The sequence below is a fragment of the Hydra vulgaris genome, chromosome 01 (assembly GCF_038396675.1).
Source record: "Hydra vulgaris chromosome 01, alternate assembly HydraT2T_AEP".
Classification (NCBI taxonomy): domain Eukaryota; kingdom Metazoa; phylum Cnidaria; class Hydrozoa; order Anthoathecata; family Hydridae; genus Hydra; species Hydra vulgaris.
This window is the reverse complement of record NC_088920.1, coordinates 5,026,325-5,052,264: the sequence shown is the minus strand read 5'-3', so window position 1 is coordinate 5,052,264 and position 25,940 is coordinate 5,026,325. Positions and strand designations below refer to the sequence as shown.

The 25,940-nt window shown below is 28.2% G+C and overlaps 2 protein-coding genes across 7 annotated transcripts; both read left to right on the top strand.

Moving 5' to 3' along the window:
• Positions 1 to 589: 589 nt before the first annotated feature.
• On the top strand, positions 590 to 23,416 carry LOC136075047 (retinoblastoma-binding protein 5-like). Of its 6 annotated transcripts, none has more exons than XM_065787274.1 (9): positions 590 to 706; positions 3,103 to 3,174; positions 4,814 to 4,843; positions 10,800 to 10,888; positions 15,678 to 15,746; positions 15,969 to 16,104; positions 20,173 to 20,296; positions 20,395 to 20,528; positions 23,015 to 23,416. In XM_065787274.1, coding segments are annotated over exons 5-9 (564 nt in total). In that variant the 5' UTR covers positions 590 to 706; positions 3,103 to 3,174; positions 4,814 to 4,843; positions 10,800 to 10,888; positions 15,678 to 15,744; the 3' UTR covers positions 23,183 to 23,416. The 6 variants fall into 6 exon arrangements, with proteins under 6 accessions (XP_065643346.1, XP_065643345.1, XP_065643348.1 ...); XM_065787273.1 differs by having other exon boundaries at positions 4,788 to 4,843; XM_065787276.1 differs by having other exon boundaries at positions 4,788 to 4,843; positions 15,678 to 15,749.
• LOC136073993 (uncharacterized) lies at positions 1,913 to 6,280 on the top strand. The gene is made up of 4 exons (XM_065786291.1): positions 1,913 to 1,927; positions 3,103 to 3,174; positions 3,327 to 3,378; positions 5,328 to 6,280. Exons 1-4 carry the CDS (start codon positions 1,913 to 1,915, stop codon positions 6,278 to 6,280), a joined length of 1,092 nt encoding a protein of 363 aa, XP_065642363.1.
• Positions 23,417 to 25,940: the final 2,524 nt, after the last annotated feature.

The following is a 25,940-nucleotide window of genomic DNA, read 5'->3' as shown; positions in this document are numbered from 1 at the left end:
ACATATATTATTTAAGGACTTTTTTATGTATGCAATACGCAAAGACCTAATTTCTTTGCTATTATTTATTGTTATCCTAAGTATTTTACTGTTTGTTTTTTGTTTTTTTTTCATCCTCTGATTTTCATTATTTTCTTGCTTAGTCCTTTTTTTTGATTTGCTTAATCCTATTCATTGTTGTTTCAATGAAATACTTGTTTATTCATTCATTTTTTTTATTTAAAAGTTCAATTTCAATAATAACCATGTGTTTAAAAAAAGAATTTGATTCTTATTGTAAAAGCTCAATCAAAAAAAGTTATAAAAAAAGTTGATCAGATTCTTTTAGTAAAGCCTTTTGAATAACAATAGTGTAATAAAAGTGTATAGCAAAATAGTTACAAGTCATGTGAAACAATTTACGTTTGTAATTTTGAGTTTAAAAGACTAAAGTATTAAACAGCTTTAGTATTGAACATTTTGCAAAACCCATGCAAGTGTAAAAAAATTATATATCTATAATGTATGTAACTCATTTAATGTAATATTTGTTAATGTTATATAATATTATATTACAACTACTATTTTGTTAATAAATAGTTTTATTTTTATGATATAATTTTTTTAAATTTGTGTTAAATCAATTTAAATTTTGACCATTTAGGATTTGGGGATTTTGAATATAAAATCTTGGAATTTTTAACATTTCACGGATAGCATTTAAACGGTACCAGTGCATTTTAATTGTATGCTTTACTTCTAAAATTTTCATTGATGCTAAAATATATTTATTTTCGAATGAGATAATGCCTTGTCACTGAAAATATGAACTTTTGTAATATCGTCTGATAGAAGCTCGATAATTTTATTTATTTTGAAAACAACAGATAATTTTTTATGGTCGCTTGAATCAGAAACTAGCGCAAAAGATTTAACTTGATGATGCCAAACTGCACATATAAAAATAGAAATGTGATTTTGACCCAAATACTGCTTGCGTTTCGTTTTGGTAAAAACAAGATTAATTTTCTACCCAGTCAACTTGAATAACAGCCTTATTTGAATCTTTTTGAATCTCTGGTTCTATATTTAATTTAAATAAGGATGATTGACTACTTTTGACATTACTATGAATAATAAACTTTGCACGCATTTCTTTAACATGTGATAATAAAATTGCAATTGTTCCTTCTTTGTTAACCTTTGCTTTTTTAATATACAATTTTGCTTTAGGTTTCTGCCACTGGTTCCACAAAATGTTTAACTCAAATTGTTCGAACTGAAGTAATAATTTATCAAAAAGACTATAAGCCATACGTTCCTTGCAAACGGCATTTTTCGCAAATAAAGTTCAGAATCATTAAGTTTCCCGTTTTAATTGTAGAGAGTACATTTGAACCCTGCGAAAGTGTTCTCATTTTAAGATTTAATTTAATATCTGTATGGTTTAGTTTAAACTCTTCGAAAGCTTCTTTTAGCGTATATAACATGTGTCGGATTTGAACACACACCTTTCTGTCTCATATCATTACAGAAGTATAACCTGCTGTTCTGGGGTAAAGTTGACTAATTTCATAGTCGCAATAAAAAATTTTAATAAGCACAAATTCTTTCTCTCTGAGATTGTTTCTTATTTTTTAAATTGAGTAAGTTAATGGTTGAGTTTCATTGAGTACACAACACAGCAGTTCCTTTTTCTGAACAGGACTTTTGGGAAGATAGCGATTCAATTTTTTCATATACCTTTCTTTAACTTGCACATTTGCAAATGATTGGTGATTTGATTCTACAGATGAAGATACATCTTTTTGCAGCAGTCGAGATTTTCTCATTCTTTCAAGTTTTTGTTCTTTCAGCTAATCTTTTGAAAATCTTTTTTCCACCTTTGTCTTTGAAGTCTAGCATTTTCTTTAGCTTTGCATTTTTTTTCGTCATGATATCTACTCATGTAATTCCTTTAATTCAGTGCTTTTCTATTTTTTTATCTTCTTGGCTGTAATAAAAAAAGTAAACTGCAAATAAATTTTCAGTATAAATGCAATTAGATTTTAAAATAATTTAAGTCACCTTTTTTATTTTCATTAGATGCACAAGCAACTGCTTCCTGGAATGATTCCATATTTTTAAATTGACTATATGACTATGTTTTGAAGTTTAAATAATTTCTAATTGAATATGTTTTGCAAAATATTTAAAAATTAAATGTTGATGCTTTAAAATATTAAACCAGCTTTGTGGTTGACCCATTTAAAAACTAATTGCTAAAATTTTGGATTGCTACGAGGTATTTAAAAAATAATGATATTTCAACACTTTTTCTTAAATCGAATTACACGCTTTTCCTCTTATTTTAAAATCTATAAATAGATTGTTCTATTTATTTTTTTATTCTTTCATTATTTTTTTAAGACACTAAAGAATATATACTAATTGTTGAAAGGAAAAAAGTTCCTAATTGTGATTTTCTAAAAGGAGATTTATTTTATTTACCATGTGGAACTCTACATATATGTTTCTATAAGAACACTTTATGAGATATATTATAAGCTTTTTTTTTCTTTTTTTTGATAGTTTAACATTTCTGGCTCTATAGGTTACTGCAATGTTTTTTTTCTATTAAAAGACATAGTAGAATAGTTTAAGCAATTTTTAACAACTGGGTGCTTTTCCTAGCCTATTTAGACTGAGTATTTTCATTGTGATTCTACCACCACTAGGATGGTTACCATCCAAAGTTTGTGAGCTTTTTCTTCTCTTACTCAAGAGTTTTTTTTCCTTTTTGATTAGTTTGACCAGGGCTAAGAAACCTCACTAACCCCAAGTATGTATAAATATATATAAATATAATCTTTTTTTTTTTCATCATTTGAAATTAAAAAAGCTTGAACGTTTTAACATAAGGATTGACATAATATCTGTAATATATATCTTTATGATGAACTATAATTTACTATAAAACAATTAAATACCCCAAAAAAGATTCATTATATATAATTTTATTTTTTAATATCATTTTTATGAATCAATCTATATTATAAATCAAATGTTACAATCTTGCTGCAAGTATATCAATCTGTTATACTGTTGTATTGATTCTAATCTAAATAAGTAGAACTGTTTTAGTGCGAACAAAATATTGAAGCTTCATTTGATAAAAGAGGAGATTACATATTTACTGGAAATGCAAAAGGAAAGGTATTTAAATAAGTTTTAAAATGCTATTTATTATTTTCAAAAAATAAAAGAAACAAATTTAAGAGTATTATGTTTTATTTTGCAATTACTAAGTTTTCTACTCAGTTTATCATGGCTTTATTGCTATGTGAATCTTTGCTTTTTTTTTTCAGAACAAGCTGTCTGTATCTGTATACAGGGATTATCTTTTTCCGGATATTTCCAGTATTCCGGATTTCTCTTAAATTTTATTTTTTTCAGATATCTAAATAGTTTTCAGAAAATACAAGTTAAAAATATTTTTATCATCAAATAATTAAGTGTAAAGGTTCATCAAATACTCTATGTTCTATTTAGTTAGATTAAACATTATTTGTACTTGTACAACTATTTTTTTTTTTATTTGTACGCATATATTTAAATTTTTTTTTTTTAAAGTTTAATTCAGTTTAATAATTTGTCATATAAATAATATCAATTTATAAACTCTATTTAAATAAATATTGAAATACTTCTTTGTATATTAAAGAATGCTTGATAAAACCTAAACCCTCAGTAGATGTATGTACACTTTACTGTGTCTATCTATATTTAAATCAGTTGATGTATGCGCACTCCACTGTTACTACTCCAGTGGGCATGGTTCAAAAGACGTCTTTTTTTAGTTCCAGTTCCCATTAAGACTGAATAACAGTCAGTTTATGTACCGATTGATGCACTTATTCTATGAAACTTTGCAAAAAAATATAAACAACAATAATAAAAAAAAATTAAAACTACTTTAAAATAAAACTTTAAAAAAAAACAAGTTAACTTGAAAAATGTTAAATTGTAATCTTGCCAGACGCGCCTCTTAAGTATATCATTGCAAAATCCACAGCGCTACACTGCTGTTTTATCTATTTAAAAAATTAACATATTTAACGTTTTTGTGTGTAAATAATGTTGATCAATCCGAGTTCAATCCCCACCACCTCCATGGTAGTACTGCGCTCAATTTGTTTCACCGCGCAGCGGTCCTGTTCGTGTTACAGAGTTATAGAGTTGAGAGAGGGTTATAACCACAATTAAGTAGCCTCCTCGTCTGTAGTGGTCTTCTTGGCCTTGGGGAGGTGAATTAACAAAAAAAAAAAAAAAGGTTACAAAAAATGCATTTTTATATCTGGAACTTTCCAGATAACAATTTGTGTTAATACTTCAAAACTTATTATTCTAAACTCAACTTTTAAATGATTTTATTTGAGAGTCTGTAAAATCATTCTAAAAATTTTATTTAATACTACTCTGCTTCTCTGAGTTGCGTCTGTTTAAAATGATTCAACTTTATTATGATTTTACAGACACAACATTTTGATTAATTTTATTTGAGTGTCTGTAAAATTGTTCAAAAGATTCAACTTAATTCTATTACTACTCTTTTCTAATTCATTTCTTGTGTCTTTACAAAAAAGCAGAACTAAAGAAATGAAGAAAAATATATAACAATAAAAAGTATAATGCATCATAGTTTGTATGAAATTTTTTTTGTCATATTTTTTTGGATATATGTAGAATTGCATTGTACAAAATATGTGTCAAACTGATATTGAAAATTAATTTTTTAATGGAGTTTGAATATATTTTGTTTTTTATAGATAACTGTTATTGAAACAAATTATAGATAACTGTTAATGAAACAAATACACTACAGGTTTGTTTGATCTTTATACTAATCAATAAAACTAATCAGACAAACTAATTCAACAAACTATGCTTGTTGGTTTGCTGGAATAATTTGTCTGATTAATTATTTATTTTCTATATATATATGTACATATTATATATATATATATTTATATATATATATATATATATATATATATATATATATATATATTTATATACATATATATATATATATATATATATATATATATATATATATATATATATATATATATATATATATATATATATATATATGTATATAAATATATATATATATATATATATATATATATATATATATATATATATATGTATATATATATATATATATATATATATTTATATACATATATATATATATATATATATATATATATATATATATATATATATATATATATCTGAAATCTGATATTTAAATATATTTTTGTCCCTGTTTTATGGTCTTCTCAAAATTCATAAAATAGGCATTCCCTTAAGACCAATTGTTTCTGGTTGTGACGGACCAATCGACAACTTGTCGTTCTTTATCACAGAATTTATTCAGCCAGTTGCTGAACAACTACCAGCATACTTTAAAGACACAACACACCTTCTTAAACTCCTTCAATCTCATGTATTAGAAACCAACAATTATATTCTTGTAACGGCTGATGTTATATCTTTATATACAAACATTCCTCACCGCGAAAGTATTGACGACGTTAATTTTTATTTAAATAGAGCACCGCCATATAACGGACCCATAAAACGCCCACCTACTGCTTTTATTGACATTACATTAGAAACCATCCTAACCCACAGCAACTTTCAATTTTCAACAAATCACTTTTTACAATTAACAGGTACTACCATGGGAACACGTATGGCCCCACCCTATGCTAATTTATTTATGGGAAGAATTGATGAGAAAATAATTGACCAATTTTCAATGTGGATTTCTTTTTATAAAAGATTTATAGATGATATATTTTTTATTTTTCATGGGCCTCCTGAGAAACTAACACAAGTTTTCGAATTTATGAATGCCATCCACTCCACGATCAAATTTACTTTCACTAATTCTAACAATTTTATTAATTTTATGGATCTAACAATTATCAAAAAGCTAGATGGAAAGTTAGAAACAACAATATTCAAAAAGGCAACAGATGCAACGGCACTATTACATTATAATTCATTCCATCCCCCTCATCAAAATAGCAACTTAGTATATAGCCAAGCGTTAAGATATAATAAGATTATTTCGAACAATTACAACCTAATTAAAGAGCTAAAACAACTAGCACAAATTTTAGTTATACGAGGCTACCCTATTCAATCTATTAAAAAAGTTTTAAAAAAGCACTACAACATACACAACACGAACTTGTCTACAACAAATATAAAGAAGAAAGAGAAAAAGAAAAAAATTTACTGATAGTGACAACATTTGGAAAAGTTGGAAAACTCATCAATAAAATAATAAAAAAGCACTGGAATATTGTGGAACAGGATACTGATCTTAAAAATATATGGCCAACTCCACCTATTTCAAGTTACAAAAATATTAAATCGATCAAGAAATTTTTAATCCAAACGGCACATAAAAAAACATAAATGAAAAATCTCTCTCTATATTTATATATACTTTTTTTTTTTTTTTTTTTTATTAAGTCACAGTTCCTAGGTGTTACTATTTAGGTGTTATAATATTATTGGTTTACCTTACGTAATTTTTCTAGCTTTATCCATATTTGATTGTTTAGAATTAAATTTTTTTATCGTGCATTTGTTAATTCGGACCGTAGAGAAATCCTTATTTTAAAATATGTTTTCCTGCTGTTTACCGATATTTTTATCCGCTGATTTTCATATTTTTACCATTGTCAAGGAACTTTTATGCTATATTATAATACATTCATTATTCAGCTTTGTTTTAATTTTCACATGCACAATTTTCGTCTTTTATTATTATTCAGAGATTTTCTTAAATACTTCACTACATTTTTAAATCTTTACATTTTTGTAGGCGATATATATATATATATTTTCTACTTTTTCATATATTACTTGATTTTTAGTTATGATTTTAAGTTGCACGGGTTGTTTCATTTTCTTACACTTTAGATTGGTTAACGAAATTCGAATGAAGTATCTATGACAGCGTTAGAGTTTTTTACATCAAAACAATATTTTTCCCGCTTCGTATATCGTTTTTATATTACGACTAATATTATTGCTTTATCACCCAAAATAATTTTTTAACCACTTATTTGGCTAAAATTTATCAGGTCTTATTTTAATATCTAGTTTATCTTATTACACTATTTTTTAATATATTTTTTATCCGCTGGTTTTCATATTTTTACCATTGTCAAGGAACTTTTATGCTATATTATAATACATTCATAATTCAGCTTTGTTTTAATTTTCACATGCACAATTTTCGTCTTTTATTATTATTCAGAGAATTTCTTAAATACTTCACTACATTTTTAAATCTTTACATTTTTGTAGGCGATATATATATATTTTCTACTTTTTCATATATTACTTGATTTTTAGTTATGATTTTAAGTTGCGCGGGTTGTTTCATTTTCTTACACTTTAGATTGGTTAACGAAATTCGAATGAAGTATCTATGACAGCGTTAGAGTTTTTTGAAGACTCTATTGTGTTTTATTTAATTTTTAAAGGGTTTTTAATAGGGTATATTGCCATTTGATTGTTTTGGATTTATTTGTGCTGGAAGTACCGGTATGGTTTAAATGGTCTTAGGGGTTAATTTATGATTATTTTATGTTTACACACTTTAGTTGTTTTAATTTTGTTTTTGGGGTTTTTGCTTGAATTTTAATTTATTGTGCTTAGTTTTTTCTACCGGTGGTATGGTAAGTTATTTATTTTATTATTTTTATTTATATGTTGTAGTAGATCGACACTTTTTATCATATCATCAAAAAAATATTAGTGCTTCACAAATTTGGGTGTGGTAGGGTTTTGGCTACTTATAGTGAATCCTTTTTTACTGCAGTATGGAATAGGCGTAAGTCGCGGGGTAAAGCATAAGTGGCGATGATGTTTGTCTGACGGGATAAACTAGTTATAAGTGCTGATCCTCATCGAAACGCCAGTAATAATAGACGCGACTCTGAGGAGATGTTTATTACTTAATCACTACACAAATTATGTTTACACATTGGCATTAATGTTTTTTTTTCCATTCTGAGGCCTTTTATTGTTGTATGCGTACTTTTTATTTTTTTAATGTATTTTTTGTTTTATTCATTTTTTGTTTGGTGATATATTTTTTGTTTGTCTATCTTAGTTCATATTAGTATTTATATAACAATTTATTTTTTTTATTACTATTATTGTTAGTACTGTTTAGGTGCATTGTCTGTCTTATTTATATTTTAAATATTCCTCTATTAATCTTTATTTTTGTCTTGACAACTGTCAAAATATGCTTTGTTTGAAAAATAATTCTCCTCTATTCTAATGTACTTCATTTCTTCCCTCAGGCGTTCACTGCTCATGTGTGACCATTCGGCGAATTTTATATATGTCAGAATTATATATATGCCAAAGTTATAAATAATATTGGGCCTAGCCCGTAAGGGTTAGTGTTACGGTCATCGAGCACGACTATTTTCCAAATCACAATTACTGTCACCAATATATTGTTATTGTATATTTTTTTTTTTACTAAAACATTATTTCATATAAGTTTTACTTTTTGTTAACCTCGATTTAGTCATGTCTTTTGTTGATGAAGTTCTTTGTTGATGAAGTTTTTTGTATCGTTTTTGTTGTGGTAAATAAAACGTTTAATTCGGACCATAGAGATAACTCGTAGTTTATATATATATGCATATATGTATGTGTGTGTATGTATGTATGTATGTATGTATGTATGTATGTATGTATGTATGTATGTATGTATGTATGTATGTATGTATGTATGTATGTATGTATGTATGTATGTATCATGTATGTGTATGTTATATATATGTATGTATGTATGTATCATGTATGTGTATGTTATATATATTTCTTGATCGATTTAATATTTTTGTAACTTGAAATAGTTGGAGTTGGCCATATATTTTTAAGATCAGTATCCTGTTCCACAATATTCCAGTGCTTTTTTATTATTTTATTGATGAGTTTTCCAACTTTTCCAAATGTTGTCACTATCGGTAAAATTTTTTCTTTTTCTCTTTCTTCTTTATATTTGTTGTAGACAAGTTCGTGTTGTGTATGTTGTAGTGCTTTTTTAAAACTTTTTTAATAGATTGAATAGGGTAGCCTCGTATAACTAAAATTTGTGCTAGTTGTTTTAGCTCTTTAATTAGGTTGTAATTGTTCGAAATAATCTTATTATATCTTAACGCTTGGCTATATACTAAGTTGCTTTTTTGATGAGGGGGATGGAATGAATTATAATGTAATAGTACCGTTGCATCTGTTGCCTTTTTGAATATTGTTGTTTCTAACTTTCCATCTAGCTTTTTGATAATTGTTAGATCCATAAAATTAATAAAATTGTTAGAATTAGTGAAAGTAAATTTGATCGTGGAGTGGATGGCATTCATAAATTCGAAAACTTGTGTTAGTTTCTCAGGAGGCCCATGAAAAATAAAAAATATATCATCTATAAATCTTTTATAAAAAGAAATCCACATTGAAAATTGGTCAATTATTTTCTCATCAATTCTTCCCATAAATAAATTAGCATAGGGTGGGGCCATACGTGTTCCCATGGTGGTACCTGTTAATTGTAAAAAGTGATTTGTTGAAAATTGAAAGTTGCTGTGGGTTAGGATGGTTTCTAATATAATGTCAATAAAAGCAGTAGGTGGGCGTTTTATGGGTCCGTTATATGGCGGTGCTCTATTTAAATAAAAATTAACGGCGTCAATACCTTCGCGGTGAGGAATGTTTGTATATAAAGATATAACATCAGCCGTTACAAGAATATAATTGTTGGTTTCTAATACATGAGATTGAAGGAGTTTAAGGAGGTGTGTTGTGTCTTTAAAGTATGCTGGTAGTTGTTCAGCAACTGGCTGAATAAATTCTGTGATAAAGAACGACAAGTTGTCGATTGGTCCGTCACAACCAGAAACAATTGGTCTTAAGGGAATGCCTATTTTATGAATTTTGGGAAGACCATAAAACAGGGGTGTACGAAGAGGTGTTTTTGGATATATATATATATATATATATATGTATATATATATATATATATATATATATATATATATATATATATATATATATATATATATATATATATATATATATATATATTTATATGTATATATATATATATTTATATATATAAATATCATCATCATCATTAACTTCATCATTGATTTAGCCTCCCTTGATTTATCCCCTATGCTGATTCTCTTGTATAAAATCTCAAGAATCTGCATTCTTAAACTAAGGTTTTTTCACACTGTTATGAACTCTTCATGTTTTCTTTTATTTATCTCTACCTTTTTCTCCTAAAGCTGCTAGCTCTCTACATGCTATTTATATCATCTGCATCCACAATGCTCTTAATCTTTTCTGAGGAACCGCATCTAATACACTCAATAGTCTCAATCTCTATCTAAGAATATAACTTTGTGTTCATGTGTGTGTGTATGTATGTGTTGTGTTTATATTCACTTTTAGGATTTCTAAATTTTTTTCTTAAGATAAATTGTGTTTAGCTTCTAGGTTGACAACAAGTAAAATATATTTTTAGTTTACATTGTAATAAATTAAGTTCTGTCTATAAATAAGGAGAGAGCTGATTGCGACATAAGCCTTAAGGTGAATTTGTGTGTGCAGTCTATGTTAATTACCTAAAAATAGGATATCAAAATAGACTGCAAAGACGACTAAATTTAAAAGTAATGTACAATAAGTATTATAGTAATTGGTCTTGACATGTTTCATAGGATCATCAAGACAACATGCTTTGTATATTTGGGAAAGATGCATTGGCAGTTTAGTGAAAATCTTATGTGGAACCATTGGAGAGTTGCTTGTAAATGCTTTTTTTTTTATTTGTATTAAGTTGTTAAATTATTTGAATAATTGAATGATTTTAAATGATTTGACACAAACTATCAATGTATTATGGTAACATCAGTAATCCTAACAATGTTTTTGTTTTTATATATTTTATATTACCTTTAAATTTTTTACTGTTTGTTTATTTACTTTTTATTATACAAATTCATTACTATCAAGTCTTTCATGTTTTCAAAGACTTTAATTAAGTATTTTTCCATATATTCCATGTTGGTTGTTACGCTGCTGAACAGATTGTGATTGAAAGATGGTTCAAAAGTGAGTCAGATTATTTCTGCTTTTCTACTTTTTGTAAAAAGACACAAAAAGTAGAAAAGCAGAAATGTTCTGAGCTAAATAGCTGACTAATCAGCAACACAAGCAGAAATCTTTGTTATTTTAAACTGTATCACTTATAAATAATTTTTATTTCAAAATAACGTAAAAAATATTAGTTTGATTATTAGCATTGGGAACAAACTTAAATTTTTGAAAAAAAAAGAAAGTAAAAAACAGTAAAAGAAAAACTTAAAGAGTGGCAGAACAGTTATCACTATAAGATTTTGCTTATCAAAACAAGTTTTATTGTGATAACTGGGTTTTAGTTTAACTATTCAAGCATGGAAATATGAAAGTTGTGTAATCATTTTAATATTTAAAACTGAGACACTATTTTTTAAAAAAAGTGTTAGGTCTTTATTAAAAAACTATTATAGTTCGAGTCCAAACATAAAAATCAAAAGTTCTGTGGTTTTATGGCTTTTCGATATCTTATGTTATAATTTTATTTAAATACATGTTTTTTAAATCTTTTTAAATAACTGTCAATCAGCTTTAGTGTGAATTTTTTTTTGTTTTTTTTTTAAACATCTTCGCTTCCAACAAGGCTGCAAGCAACCACTAATTAAAGATGGAAGTTACTGGAAGAGAAAAGATGAAGATTGTAGAGCAAGATAATAATTGACAGACGACTTAAAGGATTGCAAATTATATGAATCAGGAAAGCAAGATGAAGGAAGCAAATTCCTAAGAACTGATGTTCGAGGAAAAAAACTAGACGAATAAGCGTTTTTGGAACACGAGAATAAATTTCAGTAGATGGCACAAGAGACGCTAGCTCTTTAGAGAAGTGCACATTATAGAATTTTTAGAAAAGAGAAAGAGAAGCAACATTACGACGATGTGATAATGGTTGGAGGTTGGTTGAAAGAGCAGATCCACTCTATTGTAAACTATGTTTACAATGCGTTTTTCAACCTTGTCTAAAAGAGAAAGGGCATCAATAGAAGATCCTCCCCAGATATGGTAGACATTTATAGAGATAGAGAATAGAAATCCGAAGTAAGAAAGTATCGAGCTTGATAAAGAGATGCAACCTTAGCAGATGCTAATTTTGCAACTGATTTGATATATGGTTTCCAAGAAAGATCGGAGGTAAGTGTTAATCCTAGAAGATGAAGAGTAGATGACTCATCAAGAATATCACTGTTCATAAATATAGGAAGATCTAACTTATTGCAATAACGATTGGCTGAAAAAAAATTGTCTTTTATCTGTATTGAAGTTCACCAGCCACTGTGAGCCCCATGCTGTCGCAGAAGTGAGATCCTTTTCAAGCTCAAATGCCCCCCTCCAAGCAATCAGAGAGTGTTGGCTTCTTATCACAACAAAAATGAATTGTCATCAGCAAACAATGCCATCTTAGATGTGAGAATATCTGGAAGATCGTTAATGTAAATTAAAAAGAATATAGGGCCAAGGATAGAACCTTAAGGAACCCCTGAAATTATAGAATTAGAAAAAGAGTGCTGTCTATGGAGGACAAGTTTTATACTACAATCGGAAAGGAGGGATTCAATAATCTTAAAGATGTTGCCAGATACACCATAAGAAGAAAGTTTATGGAGGAGACCAGCATTCCAAACTTTATCAAAAGCTTTTAAAATGTCAAGAGCGATGACCTTAACCTCTCCACCTTCATCTAATGCACGATAAAACCTATCAGTTATTACTGTTAGCAAATCAGCTGTAGAACGAGATGATCGAAATCCATATTGATGGTCAGAAAGTAAGTTATGAGATTCAAGATGAGAAATTAAGTGTTTGCTAATTAAAGTTTCAAAAACCTTGCTTATGATAAGAAGAAGACTAATGGGACGGTAGTTAGACAAATCAGGTCGCTCTCCAGAATTTTTGAAGATAAGGATAACAGATGCCGCTTTCCAGCAGGCTGAAAAACAAGACTCAGATAAGCACTTGTTGAATAGTTTTGAGAGTATACATGACAGCTCCGGAGAACACTTCTGTAAGACAATAACAGGTATTTTGTCCGGGCCACAATCTGTAGAAGAGTCTAGTCAGGAAATCACTTTAGATACAGAAGCTGGAGTGATATGAATGTCAAGCAATGGATCAACCTGTTTGTTGTCAATAATATGTAGAACGCAACTAGTGGAATCAAGAGATAATATTGATGAAAAGTTTTTAGCAAACAATTCAGCTTTGTCTTTAGGTGAGGTGACGAAGTCTTAACTATACAAGAGAGGTGGAATTAAAGATTTTCCCTTATTATTAATACTATTAAAGATTATTTAGAAGTCATGAGAGCCTAATTTTTGAGATAAAATACAAGATTTCATGATCTGAGAATAGCGGGCTTTGGTGTTAGACAAAACCTTTTTACAATGGTTTCTTGCAGTAATTAACAGTTGTCTGTTTTCTAGAGAATTGTTTTGCTGATAGATATAGAAGTTACGGTTTTGATTGGCAATTGCAGCAGCACAGTGGCAATTGCAGCAGCACAGTGGCAATTGCACAGTGGCAACAGCACAGTGGCAATTGCAGCAGCACAGTGGCAATTAAAGCAGCACAGGAAAACCATGGAGGAGGGTGAGGCTTGACCTGGAATTGTTGAGAGGGAACAAAAGATTCCATGCCAGCTTGAATCCAGGAAGTTATGTTAGAAGCACATTTGTCGACAGGAAGAATAAAGATTTTTACCCAAATGCCATCAGGAAGAAAATCATGAAATGAATCCCAGTCAGCTTTAAGGTAGTTGTAAGAGGTACGATAATAGGGGGATTCAGGTGATAAAGAAGAATGAGATATTAGTTAGAGAGGTCAAACTGTGATCAGAAGTACCTAAGGGTGAATGTGGAGAAACTGAGCACTGACTTGGATCAGAAACAAGACATAAGTCGAGTAGAGAAGGTAAATGATTCGGGTTGTCTGGAAAGCGAGTTGGAAAGTTGACTATTTGAGTTAGGAATTGAGAAAGGCAAAGGTTGTGGGTTTTAATGCCTGCAGAATCACTGACACTAGACCCAAGCCATTCAGAGTGGTGAGCCTTAAAGTCACCGACAAAAACTATATTAGCTGATGGATAAAGAGTGAGAGCTTGGTCAATAAGATCAGAAATAACATCAAAAAGAGTGCAGTTTTGAGATGAAGGAGAGCGATATATAACAAAGAGAAAGGCGATAGAGTAAAGTGGTGCTAAACGAAGGCACGTGAAAGAATAGTCTTTGGATTCAAACCTAGTTTCATAAGGGGTGAATTTTTACGAATTAAATGCTCAGGCCAAGCATATGACTATTGGAGTCTTATAATGAAATAAAGGAAGATAATCATCAACACTAAGATCGCAAGATAAGACAGCTGAACTCAAAATAGTCTCACGAAAAGCAAGTAGGTCTGGTGAACTTTGCAAGAGATAAGACTCAACAGAAGAAAAGTTACTTCAATTATTAGTGAATGATAGGTTTAGAGAACTTGGTGATGATGGTTTTTTGTGTTTAATAGTTTTTGGTACTTTATTCATTTTTAAATTTGTTTAAGAACATGATTCAAAGCATAGATAGTACTCAGAACACTGTTTAATAGCCCAAGCAATTGCCTCATTACTATTAATAAACCCTAAGCCATAACAAAGGGCTCCAAATGTGACCTCCGCAATGTATTAATAATACATCTGTGCCAGCCTAATAGATGAAAAAGGGGTGCGGGGGTGGTCAACAGATAGAATCTGTTTACTTCTTAAGTCTTTGGAGGCCTTCTACAAAACAGTAGCCAGATGCATTTAACATCTTTAGCCTTTACTCAGCCAAAAGCCTCAAGGCAGGGGGTGTTTTAAGTCGGAGTTGGCATCTCCTAGCCTTTGCCTAAAAAGGCGTATCCTACAAGGCAGTAGGACATGAAGCAGATTGTACTGGGTTACATGTTATCAGTAGCATGATAACTTGACCTGACATAATAGTTTATCAAGTGAGTCAATTTCTTAACTAATTTTTCTGAATTTGTGGACTGCATCATCAAAACTAAAAGATTATAAAATATAAAGAGCTGGTATTTATTTTCAAGGGTTTAAAGAGTTTATTTATAATAGCACATGGTTGACTTGCTTATGGTTGACTTGCTTATGGATAATCACCATTTTTAAGGTGCCATCGTTATTGGGCATTCTTTACAGCATTATACAAACTTTGTTAAAAAATTTCTTTAATATCTTTCTTAAGACATTAGCGTTAAACACCATCTTTATCAGTGTTAAAAATCAGATAATCATTGACCAGGATAATTATATTAACAATTTCATCAACATCATGTTTCAAATCTAAATGACTGATGATGACTGTCAATCTAAATATATAATTTTATTTGCACTTTTTTTTTTCGTTTTTTTTTTGTGCAATTTTTACAGCTGTTTAAGTTATTTAAGTTCATGATATATTTAAATATTTAAATATACTATTTGCAAATTTTAGTGGCATCCAATTTGACCAATAATATGTTCTGTTGCAAATGGACTTGTTTTAATATGGTCACAAACTCATGTAGTAAGTTAAATTTAATTTTTCTTTAAATTTTTTTATTTTATTTTTTATTTTAAAAAAAGTTAAATTTTTTTTTTTCAAGAGAATAATAATTTTTTTTTATTAAAATTTATGAATAATTTAAATTGAAGTTTATAAATAATTTTTAAATTTTTGTGTAAATAACCTTTATTGATTTTACTTTAATAAAATACTGATTTTTATTTATTTTATTGTTTTTAGGAAAATTGGTTTGCATTTGCTCCTGATTTCAAAGAACTTTATGAAAATATTGAATACAGAAAGTGAATTTGATCTCACAGATGAAGATAAGGAAGAATTGAATAATCTAAATAATGAACAACATGAAGAAGTTGAGGTTTGTTCAAGTAATTGTTACTGTGTTCAGAATATTTATTACTGTGCTGAAATTGGTGAAATTAAAAAGTTAGTTATGTTAAAAAAAGTTTAATATTTGCTTCTTTGTTGTTCTCTGCCAGTGGACTAATAATCAAAAATCATAACAAATTCATGAGGGTGGTGCTTTGACAATTTTCTTTATTTAAAAGTTGTGGAAAAAAGTTGCCTTTTATAAACAAGTTTATTTATAAAAAAATTATAAAAATGATAAAATTATGCAAAACAAAACTCTCATTAAAAAAAGTTTTTTTTTTCAATACTTATAATCAATTTGAAAAAATATTTTTAAATACTTTTAAAAATTCAGTATAAACATTTTGTTTTTGTTTTTATCGTTTAGTTAAGTTACTATATGTTTTTTACTACCAACTGTCATGCATCATTGATTTTGGCCAACACCTTTTTAATTGCGTTCAAATTTACATCACTCATAGTAACCAAAAAAAATAGAAAGTAACATAATAATAGAAATCAAATAAATAAAAGGAAGTTAATTTCTTTTTTTCTATATAAATAATGTGGAAATTGTGCCTTTGTGATGGTGTAGCCCTTGTTTTAGTAAGTGAGGGAATACCTATACCAGACATGTCAAAGTGGTGGCCCACGGGCCACATGCGGCCCGCAAGATTTTTATAGGTGGCTCTAAACGTTTTTATCATTTTATTACATATGGCGGCCTGCAGACATGCATTTCAAAAATGTAAAAAACAACTAGTTTTCTGAACTCCTGTATAAAAAAGGACAGTAATAATAAATTAATTTTCTAACTTTTTATTAAAATTGAATCTCTGAAATTAAAGCCATAAAAAATTATTTAAAACTTATGACGATATTATGGCGTTTTTGGAGTAATTGTTTAGCTTCATGTGAACAAAGATTTAAGCAAAATCTCTCAAATTTTTATTTACATAAAGCTGAGCAGTTTACTCCAAAAACGCTGAGTAGTTGCTCAGCTTTACATGAACAAAAATTAGATCGAAATTGGTTAAATTTTTATTATCGTAAAGCTGAACAATTACTGCAAAAACGCTGAAGAAAGACAAATGGTTTTTTTATTCACCCGACCTAATAGATCAGTCGTTATCTTTTTGTTGTTGTTTAACATTGAGCTATTTTTGTTTTTTGTTATTGTCACTAAAATCAAAATGTCTTATTCAAAACCAAGTGCAAGCAGAAAATGTAAAATTGAAGATGAAAAAAAAATTTTTTGGTCAAAATGGGAAGTGCTATACTTTTTTACAAGCATTAATGAAAGTATTATTTGTCTGATTTGTCAACAAAAAGTTTTGTGTGCCGAAAGAATTTAATATCAAGAGGCACTATAAAACTCATCAGGAAAAATTTGAATTTTATCAAAAAGATAAAAGGACAGACAAATTAAATGAACTAAAAGCCAAACTAAAAAAGCAACAAAATATTTTTCATTCCGTGAACAAATCAAATGAACTCGTTGTCAAAGTAAGTTATAATCTGGCACATATAATTGCATCTCATTCCAGACCTCTCACTGATAGTGAATTTATCAAAAACTGCCTAATTGAAACTCCAAAGATTTTTTGCCCTGAAAAAATAAAAGATTTTAACAACACAAGTTTTTCAAGAAATACAGTTGCTGAGCATGTAAATGACATAGCAATAGATTTGAGAAGTCAGGTCACAAAAATCTGCAAGGGTGTTCAGGCCTTTTCAATTGCTGTTGATGAAAGTACGGATGTCAAAGATGTCTGTTTTTATCAGAGGTTGCAATTTCAAATATGAAATTACAGAAGAGCTTCTGAAGTTGATTCCAATGCATGGTATAACAACAAGTGTAGACATTTTTTTGAGATTGAATAAATACTAGACAAGTATAAACTTTCAATTACCAAACTTGTGTCAATAGATGGAGCACTCGCCATGATTGAGAACACAGATGGAGCATACATATAATTGAGCATACAGATGGAGCACCCGCTATGATTGGTTCAAAGAAAGGTCTTGTTTGCAAATTAAATAAGAAAATTGGCAAAAAGGAAAATAATTTTTATTGTATCATTCACCATGAAGTATTATGCGGAAAAACAATTGATCTGGATTATGTGGTTAAAAGAATAACATCTGTTGTCAACTTTATAACGGGTGATGCGGAAGTTATCGGACAAAATAAAAACGTCAATAACTTATTTATAAATAAAAAAACAAACTACTATTATATTTTTTTTAAATAAAGCATTTATCTTTTAATAAAAATATATTATTTTTTATATGAAAAAACACCACCATCTGCAATTGATCTCAATTTTGCTCTGACGCCTTTCGTATGCGACTGTAAAAAGTTTAATTCAATTTCTTGTAGTTTTAGTTTAATGCGATCAATCAAAACTTGCTCTGTTGAAGCTTGCCAATCTCCCTCGTAAACCATCTGTGCCAAATGTCCCCAAAAATTTTCAATTGATCGGGCTTGAGGCACATTTGGGGGATTGGATTCTTTATCAACGTAATAGACATATTGGTCCATCCAGTTTAGAGAATCTTTTGAATAATGAGAACTTGCTTAATCTGGCCAAAATAAATAGTTTAAGTCTCCATGATACTTGTGAACAAATGGAAGAAGTCGTTTTTCTAAACATTCATTAATATAGATTGATGAATTGATCGCTACAGCCTTGGAAGTGCGAAACAATGGCTCGGACATACCACAGTCAGATATGGCTATCCATATTATTAATTTTTTTGGAAATTTCTCGTTTCCTATAAAACGAATACTTTCTGGGCATGTCTTTTTGTTGTTTGTGTAGTATCCAGAAATTCCAGGCATGTTGTCCCCTGCAAAACAAAATTATTTTTTGTCATCGATGACTAGAAGCGATTTTGTGTTATAGAGTTGGTTAACTAGTTTCCTGCTTCTTTTCTTTGCCTTTATTTGTTGTTTTATAATGTATTTTGGAGTCTTTTTACGTTTTCTATATTTAATATTCATTTTTTTTAATTGACGACCAGTTGTCGATTGATTTACACCGAATTTAATACCTATTTTTCTCTGATTGACCCCTTTTCGATTGTTGACAAGTCTCGTTAATTCGGCTTTCTTTTCTCTAGTCCAGGATGTCGGACGACCAGGGTGCTTTCTATCAGAAAACGATTGAACAGTTTCAAGTCTTTTTAGGTTATCATATATTGTACTTCGAGCAAATCCTTCCTTTTCAAAATGATTTACTATTTTTTTTTTATATATTAGGTTTATTTACAAAAAACATTTTTATTCGCTTTTGAAAAGATTCTCGTTCAGCTGCATTTAACCTCATTTTAAATAATTGTGTTTCAAATAATAAAGTTTATATTTTATAGAACGTTTATGCCTATGCATAAAACCACAAAAACTAATTATTATGCTCAAATAATGAAATTAGGATTTGTCCGATAACTTCCGCATCACCCGTTAAGAGCAAGAAGACTAAGTCAGTTTGCTTCATTGTTGAATGAAAATGTCAGTGAATATGAGGATTTACCATATTACACTGATGGTTGATGGTTATCATGTCACAAAGTACTCAAAGCATTCAATTTATTTTATTATTTTGTTGTGTGAAAAAAATAATGTAAATAAAATTGTGTAAAATAATATAATGTAAAATTAAACTTCTGTAGTTTTTTTAATAATATTGCAATGATTTGATAGATTTTAAATATAATTATATTTTTGTTTACTTCACATCAAATCTTAGCAAAAGGACAGTTTGGGTTAAAGAGTAACACTTCATTCATCAGAAAAATAAGTATTAGCTTGAGTGGCTCTTACAACATTTCCTTAGGCTAAAGAGGCCTCCATACCAAATTGAGCTTGAAATGCCCAAAGTTTCTCAGGTTTTTTATATTGTATTTAAAGGGTTTAAAGGAGTATAATGACAATTTTAAAAAAATAAATTATGCAAAAGTATATATATATTTTTGTTTTTGCTGAAAATTTAATGTTAAAAATATGTAAATATTTAATTGATAAATATATTAATGTTAAAAACCAAAGGACCTTAGAATTTACATTTTTTAGATTGATGTCATATCAATAGACAAACCTGTATATTACAGCAGTGATGACGATGATGATGAAGACAGTTTACTTTATTTACCTGTTGCACCAGATATTGATGAACCAGAAAGTGATTTGTTGCCAGGTTTTTTTTTTATCATCAATGTTAGATTTTCATTGATTAACTTGTGATGTGTTTTATACCCTAGTAATTTTATATGCAGCATGTATGCCTATTATTAGGTGGTGAGCAGTTGACATCGATGAAAAGGAGTTCAATTTCAGACTTACCTGAGATAAATGAGCCTTCTTTGAAGAAAGCCAAAGTCACAGATGTTTCTATAAACGGAGATATTTATGACTACAAGAATGTAAAAGCAAGTAGAATATTTTTAAACCATAAATCTTTGGTATAAATAATAAAACATATTCTGAGTATTAATAATAAATGAAAAAAATTTGTTTGCATTTTTTGACAACTTAAGCATTTCAAAATTTGATTATTTCAAAACCTTTTTGAACTATGCGTTTTATAAAACCTTTTTATGCGAAATACTTTGTAAATTATTTTTACCTATTACTTTATTAAATTACTTCATATGGTTGTTTAAAACCATATGAAGTAATTTAACCCTTCTTTGATTTATTAAACAAAATGGGTTTTAATAATTAAGAGCACAGCTTTTATATAAATTTATAATAAATTTATAATTGCTAGAAAAAGTCTTTAAGGTTTGGCCTTTTGGATGACTGAGTTGTGATTAGATTCGAAAACAAGTTTTTGAACTTATCCAATACTATACAGCCTTTAGAATTGTCATTATTGTCATATGTTAGAGAGTAAGCTGTTTGACTCAAAATGTTTGACTCAAGATGATGTTTTCTCAAGGTGAGGTCTTTGATGCTTGTTAATTAAAAACTTAAGGCTTTGCTAACAATAAAGAGAAGACTGATTGAACAATAGTTGTAGGGATCAAATTTTTTTCCAGATTTGGAGTCACAGTTTCCATTTTCCATCAGACAGGAAGGTAAGATTCAATTACTGAATAGTTTATAAGATTTATTTACTGAATAGTTTAGAGAGATTTGAAGAAAGGCCACTTATGATTACTTATGTAAGAAGTAATGTTCTCCGGACTTCAAACAGTTGATAAGTTTAAGAGAGAATTAACTTGAGCAACAAAAAAAATATAAAGGAAAATTGTTTTGCAAATAGTTCTGCTTTATCTTTGGTAGAGTCAATACGATTGGATCCATAAATAAGAGATGGAATTTATGACTTAAATATTTTCCGGAAGTCTTTATAACCTAACTTTTAGGATAAAATGCAAGATTTGGTAAAATGAGAATAATCGGGCTTGGCATTGGATTTTTTTTTTTTTCTTGCAATGCAAGTAAAAAAAAAAGCGACCACACCTGCCTGAATCCAGGTAATAATGAAAGATGTGTAGTTATCAGTGGAAAGATAAAAGTTATAAGCGTACGGGCGATTACTTAAAAAAATAAGGAAAGAATTCTTTGTCATCTTTAGGATAGTATGAAGTAGGTTTAGTTCTGAGGAAAAAGAAAAAGATAAAAGTTTTAAAGATTCCTACTTTAAGGTGGCAATTGCAAATATTGTTATATAAAACGACATTGTTTTTTTTTTTCACGCAATAACGTTTTATAATTACTCCTTTAAGCATCAGTATGTGAAAGCCATAAGGCTTTAATTAAAACCAATGTAAAGAGAATATCACACCTGCCTATATCCTGGTGATAACGTATTCTGAAGAAGAAGAATAGTTTTAAAAAAAAATAAAAGTTCTAAAGATATGGTTTTAACCAGGAGAAACTGTCCACAGTTTTTCTTTGCAAATCAAAGAGTAATAGCCATTAATTCTGAAAATTAAACAGTTAAGGTTTAAATAAGTTTCATAAAGGGTAAGGGAAAACGTAAATTTTGTAAGAGGTAAGGCCACAAATATTCGTAAAAGATAGATTGAAACATTTTGGTGGTGGCGATAATTTTTATCATGTTTAATATTTTCAGGTATTTTCATGTTTTAAGTTATTAGAGAATAAGTTTAGCAGTTCTTAAACCATCAGAGTTTTGAAGCTCCCTCATTAGAAGGTACATCATTAGGACCTTCATAAAAAGATATTAACACATAAACATTTGTATACATTTATATAGTTATAATATTGTAAATATTTTTGTTTTATTTTAGTAATAATAATTTGCTTTGTTCTTATTGCTTAATAGTTTATATTGCCAATTACTAATTAGAGTTTAATAATTTTTCTTTACTTTAAGAAGATGGTTATATGAATAAATTATTAATTTGTAAAATAATTAATTGTAATATTAAAGACGTTTGTAAACCAGTGGTAACAGCATAGCAACAATCATCCAATATGTTTGCAACTTTTCTAAAAAAAAAATTTTATACTCGATTTATTTAACGATTTATTTAATCGATTTTCACTTTACCTTAACTCAACCTTTAAAGTTTTTTAACAAATAAATTTTTTATAACTTTTGAATCAAGAGTTTAAAAAAATCGATAAAATATGTGTGCTGAACTTAAAAGTTTCAAACACAGCGCGATTGTTCTTTGAAATATGCTCCTGAGGGTTAGTTTAATTAGGCCCTGCAGTGATTGCTTTACTTCCATTTAAAAATATTTCGCGCATCATCAAGTTGATATACCGTACACATGTTAAATTGGGTCATTGGAAATCGATCCGATCGACAATAATCAAATAAAATAACGCTGAGTTATTAATTAAGATCTTAAAAATTAAAAAAATAAGTAAAAGTAAGTAAAAACAGTTTATTGTTAAAATTACTTGAAATTTATTCTTAATTTTTTTTTTACAGAGATTTAGACAAAAACCAAAACCAAAAGCACCTAATTCAACGAGGAGTAAGCGAAGCGGTAAAAAGTCAAATCTGGGTAAGAATAAAAAAATCTCTCCAATGGGTGCGGATATTGATGACGAAATTTCTCAACATGGTTTAGAAAAACAAGCCGAGTTAACCACCTAACAGAAAATCATTTATTAATAGTATAAAAAAACATACAAAAAAACAACTTAATTATAATTAATTTAAGTTTTAAGTTTAAACTTAAATTTTTCAGATAAAAAGCAATTTTTTACTGATAAAAGAAATATTCTCAAAACTTCCATTGAAAGAAGTTACTGCCTCCATTGAATGAAAATAACTAGGACTTGAAATATATTTTATCTAGAAAATACATGTTTATAGAGTGATATAAAGTATTTATGCGTTTTTATTTATACAGTAATATAAATATATATTGTTATACAGTAATATATAAGCGTATATATATATATATATATATATATATATATATATATATATATATATATATATATATATATATACATATATATATATATATATATACATATATATATATATATATATATATATATATATATATATATATATATATATATATATATATATATATATATATATATATATATATATATATATATAATGAGATCATGCTGATCTTGTCGCCACAATAAAAATTGCAAAATAAGTATAATATAATACAATTAGTTTAAATCAAAATAACTAATAAATGAAAATCTAAAACAGTTGAAGTTGCATCTCAAAAGTATTTTAATGTATTATCCATTTAAAAAATAATAGTCTTTAGGCTGTGTGAATAAAAAAAAAAACAATTGCTTTTACTCAATGTTTTTGGAGTAATCGCTCAGCTTTAACAAATTTTGATTCTCGTAAAGCTGAGCGATTACTCTAAAAATGCTGAGTAAAAGCAATTGCTTTTTTTTATTTACCCGGCCTTTTAACTTATCCTTAAAAACTGAAAATTAGATTAAAAAATAAAAATTGGGCTAAAGAATTTATTCTAGCGTTAAGATAATCTTATTCCAAAATAATAAAGCGACAATTTTATTCTGAAGATTATTACAAAGATAGGCAAAGGTTTGATTGTTTAAATTTTATCAAACCTTGTTTGACAAAAGGGTTTGTTAAAATAAATATCATTTTTTGCTTTAAGGGTGCACATATCTTTAAAAACATTTAATAATGGTTATTGATACAACAAAATATAAAACATATGGTATTATTAATGTTAGATAAAGAAAAATACCTTTATATTTTTAAAAAACATAACGCTAGATTTCGTGTTATATAACGGGTAACTAAATTGTATTCTCTTAGAAAAAATTAGGCATGGTATAAATAATTCAACCTATTCGTGGATTAAAAGTTATCTTACTGATTGAAAGCAATATGTTTGTAATAACAATCCAGAATACTAAGCGTTGTATACAGAGTACCACAAGAATCAATTCTTGGTCCATTCCTATTCTTAAATAATATTAATGACTTTTGTGATGCGTCATTTAAGCTGAACTCAATAATGTTTGCAGACGATACCAATCTCTTTCTCACCAATAATGTTATAAAACATTTATAGACTGATATTAATACATAGTTAACCAAAGTAAATATATGGTTTAGGGTAAATAAACTTTCACTTCATGTTGAGAAAACAAATTATACTCTATTTCATTAAAATAGCACAAGAACTAAACATTCCACTTAAGCTGCCCGAACTCTTTTTAAATGATTGAAAGATAATTTTTAAATGAACAATTAAAAAACAAGTAAGCATAAAAATCTTAGGAATTCTTTGATGAAAATATAGAAAGTGAACAAAAACCATACGAGACGACCAAACGGTACACACTAATGATCTTCACCATCACCTTTAGACATCAACAGTCTCTAAAATCAGTATATATATAAGAGCTTCCCTATTTAAATTATAACAAGTCTAAAATTGATATATTATGGACTAATTTATTGTTTCATAAATTATGCAAACCTATCATGGGCAAGTACGCAACCAACATTACTCCAAAAAATGTATAGGCTATAAAAACATGGCTGCTTAGTGCATCGCTCAAGGGTTTGAAGAACTCTTTTGAATACTTTTTTAATTAAAATTATTTCTCTAAATAGATTATCGACCAATTTGGAATTCTGACTCATTTTTTTACATTAATTAGTAATTCTAACCAAAAATATTTGAACTTTGGTGCCGAATAATGGGAAAAACTAAAAATATACCGATGCGGCCGTGGTGCGTCAATACCATGAACCTTTAGGCATGATTCCGCCCAATGCCATAAAGCTAAATCAGTGACAAGATATTTAAAGTCAAAAAATGTTACTGTTTTACCATAGCCTGGCAATTCTCCAAACTTAAAACCAATAGAGAACGCCTTTTCAAAGCGGATAATAAGGCACGAAACTTTAACCAACAAAAAAAAATCTCATAGATCCACTAAATAATGCTTGGCAAAATAATCAGGAATTAAAAGCAAATGTAAAGAATTGTATGTAAAGTATGCCAAGAAGGATACAAGCAGTAATTGATGCAAAAGGTGGCCCAACCATATAAAAAACATTTTGAGTTTTCTTGAACAAATGCTTAAAAATAGTAATAGTGTTTAAATAAGTGTTTTATTTTAAAAAAATATTCACATAAGCTAGTAGCGCTAATAATTGTATAAAAATTTAGCATAAGAACACGTAAAAGAGCTTATAATGAATAATATTATGGTTTTGCAAGTGTAACTAATAATTTGGTCGCCCACTGATTATTAAGGCGGTAGTACTGTAATTAAAATCGAAAAAATCATTTTTTCAAAAATTTAATTTTTGGCTAGTATAATTATTCTAAATTCCATTTTTTTCTTGGTTAACAAAAAAAAACCATGATATCCACTTCTAG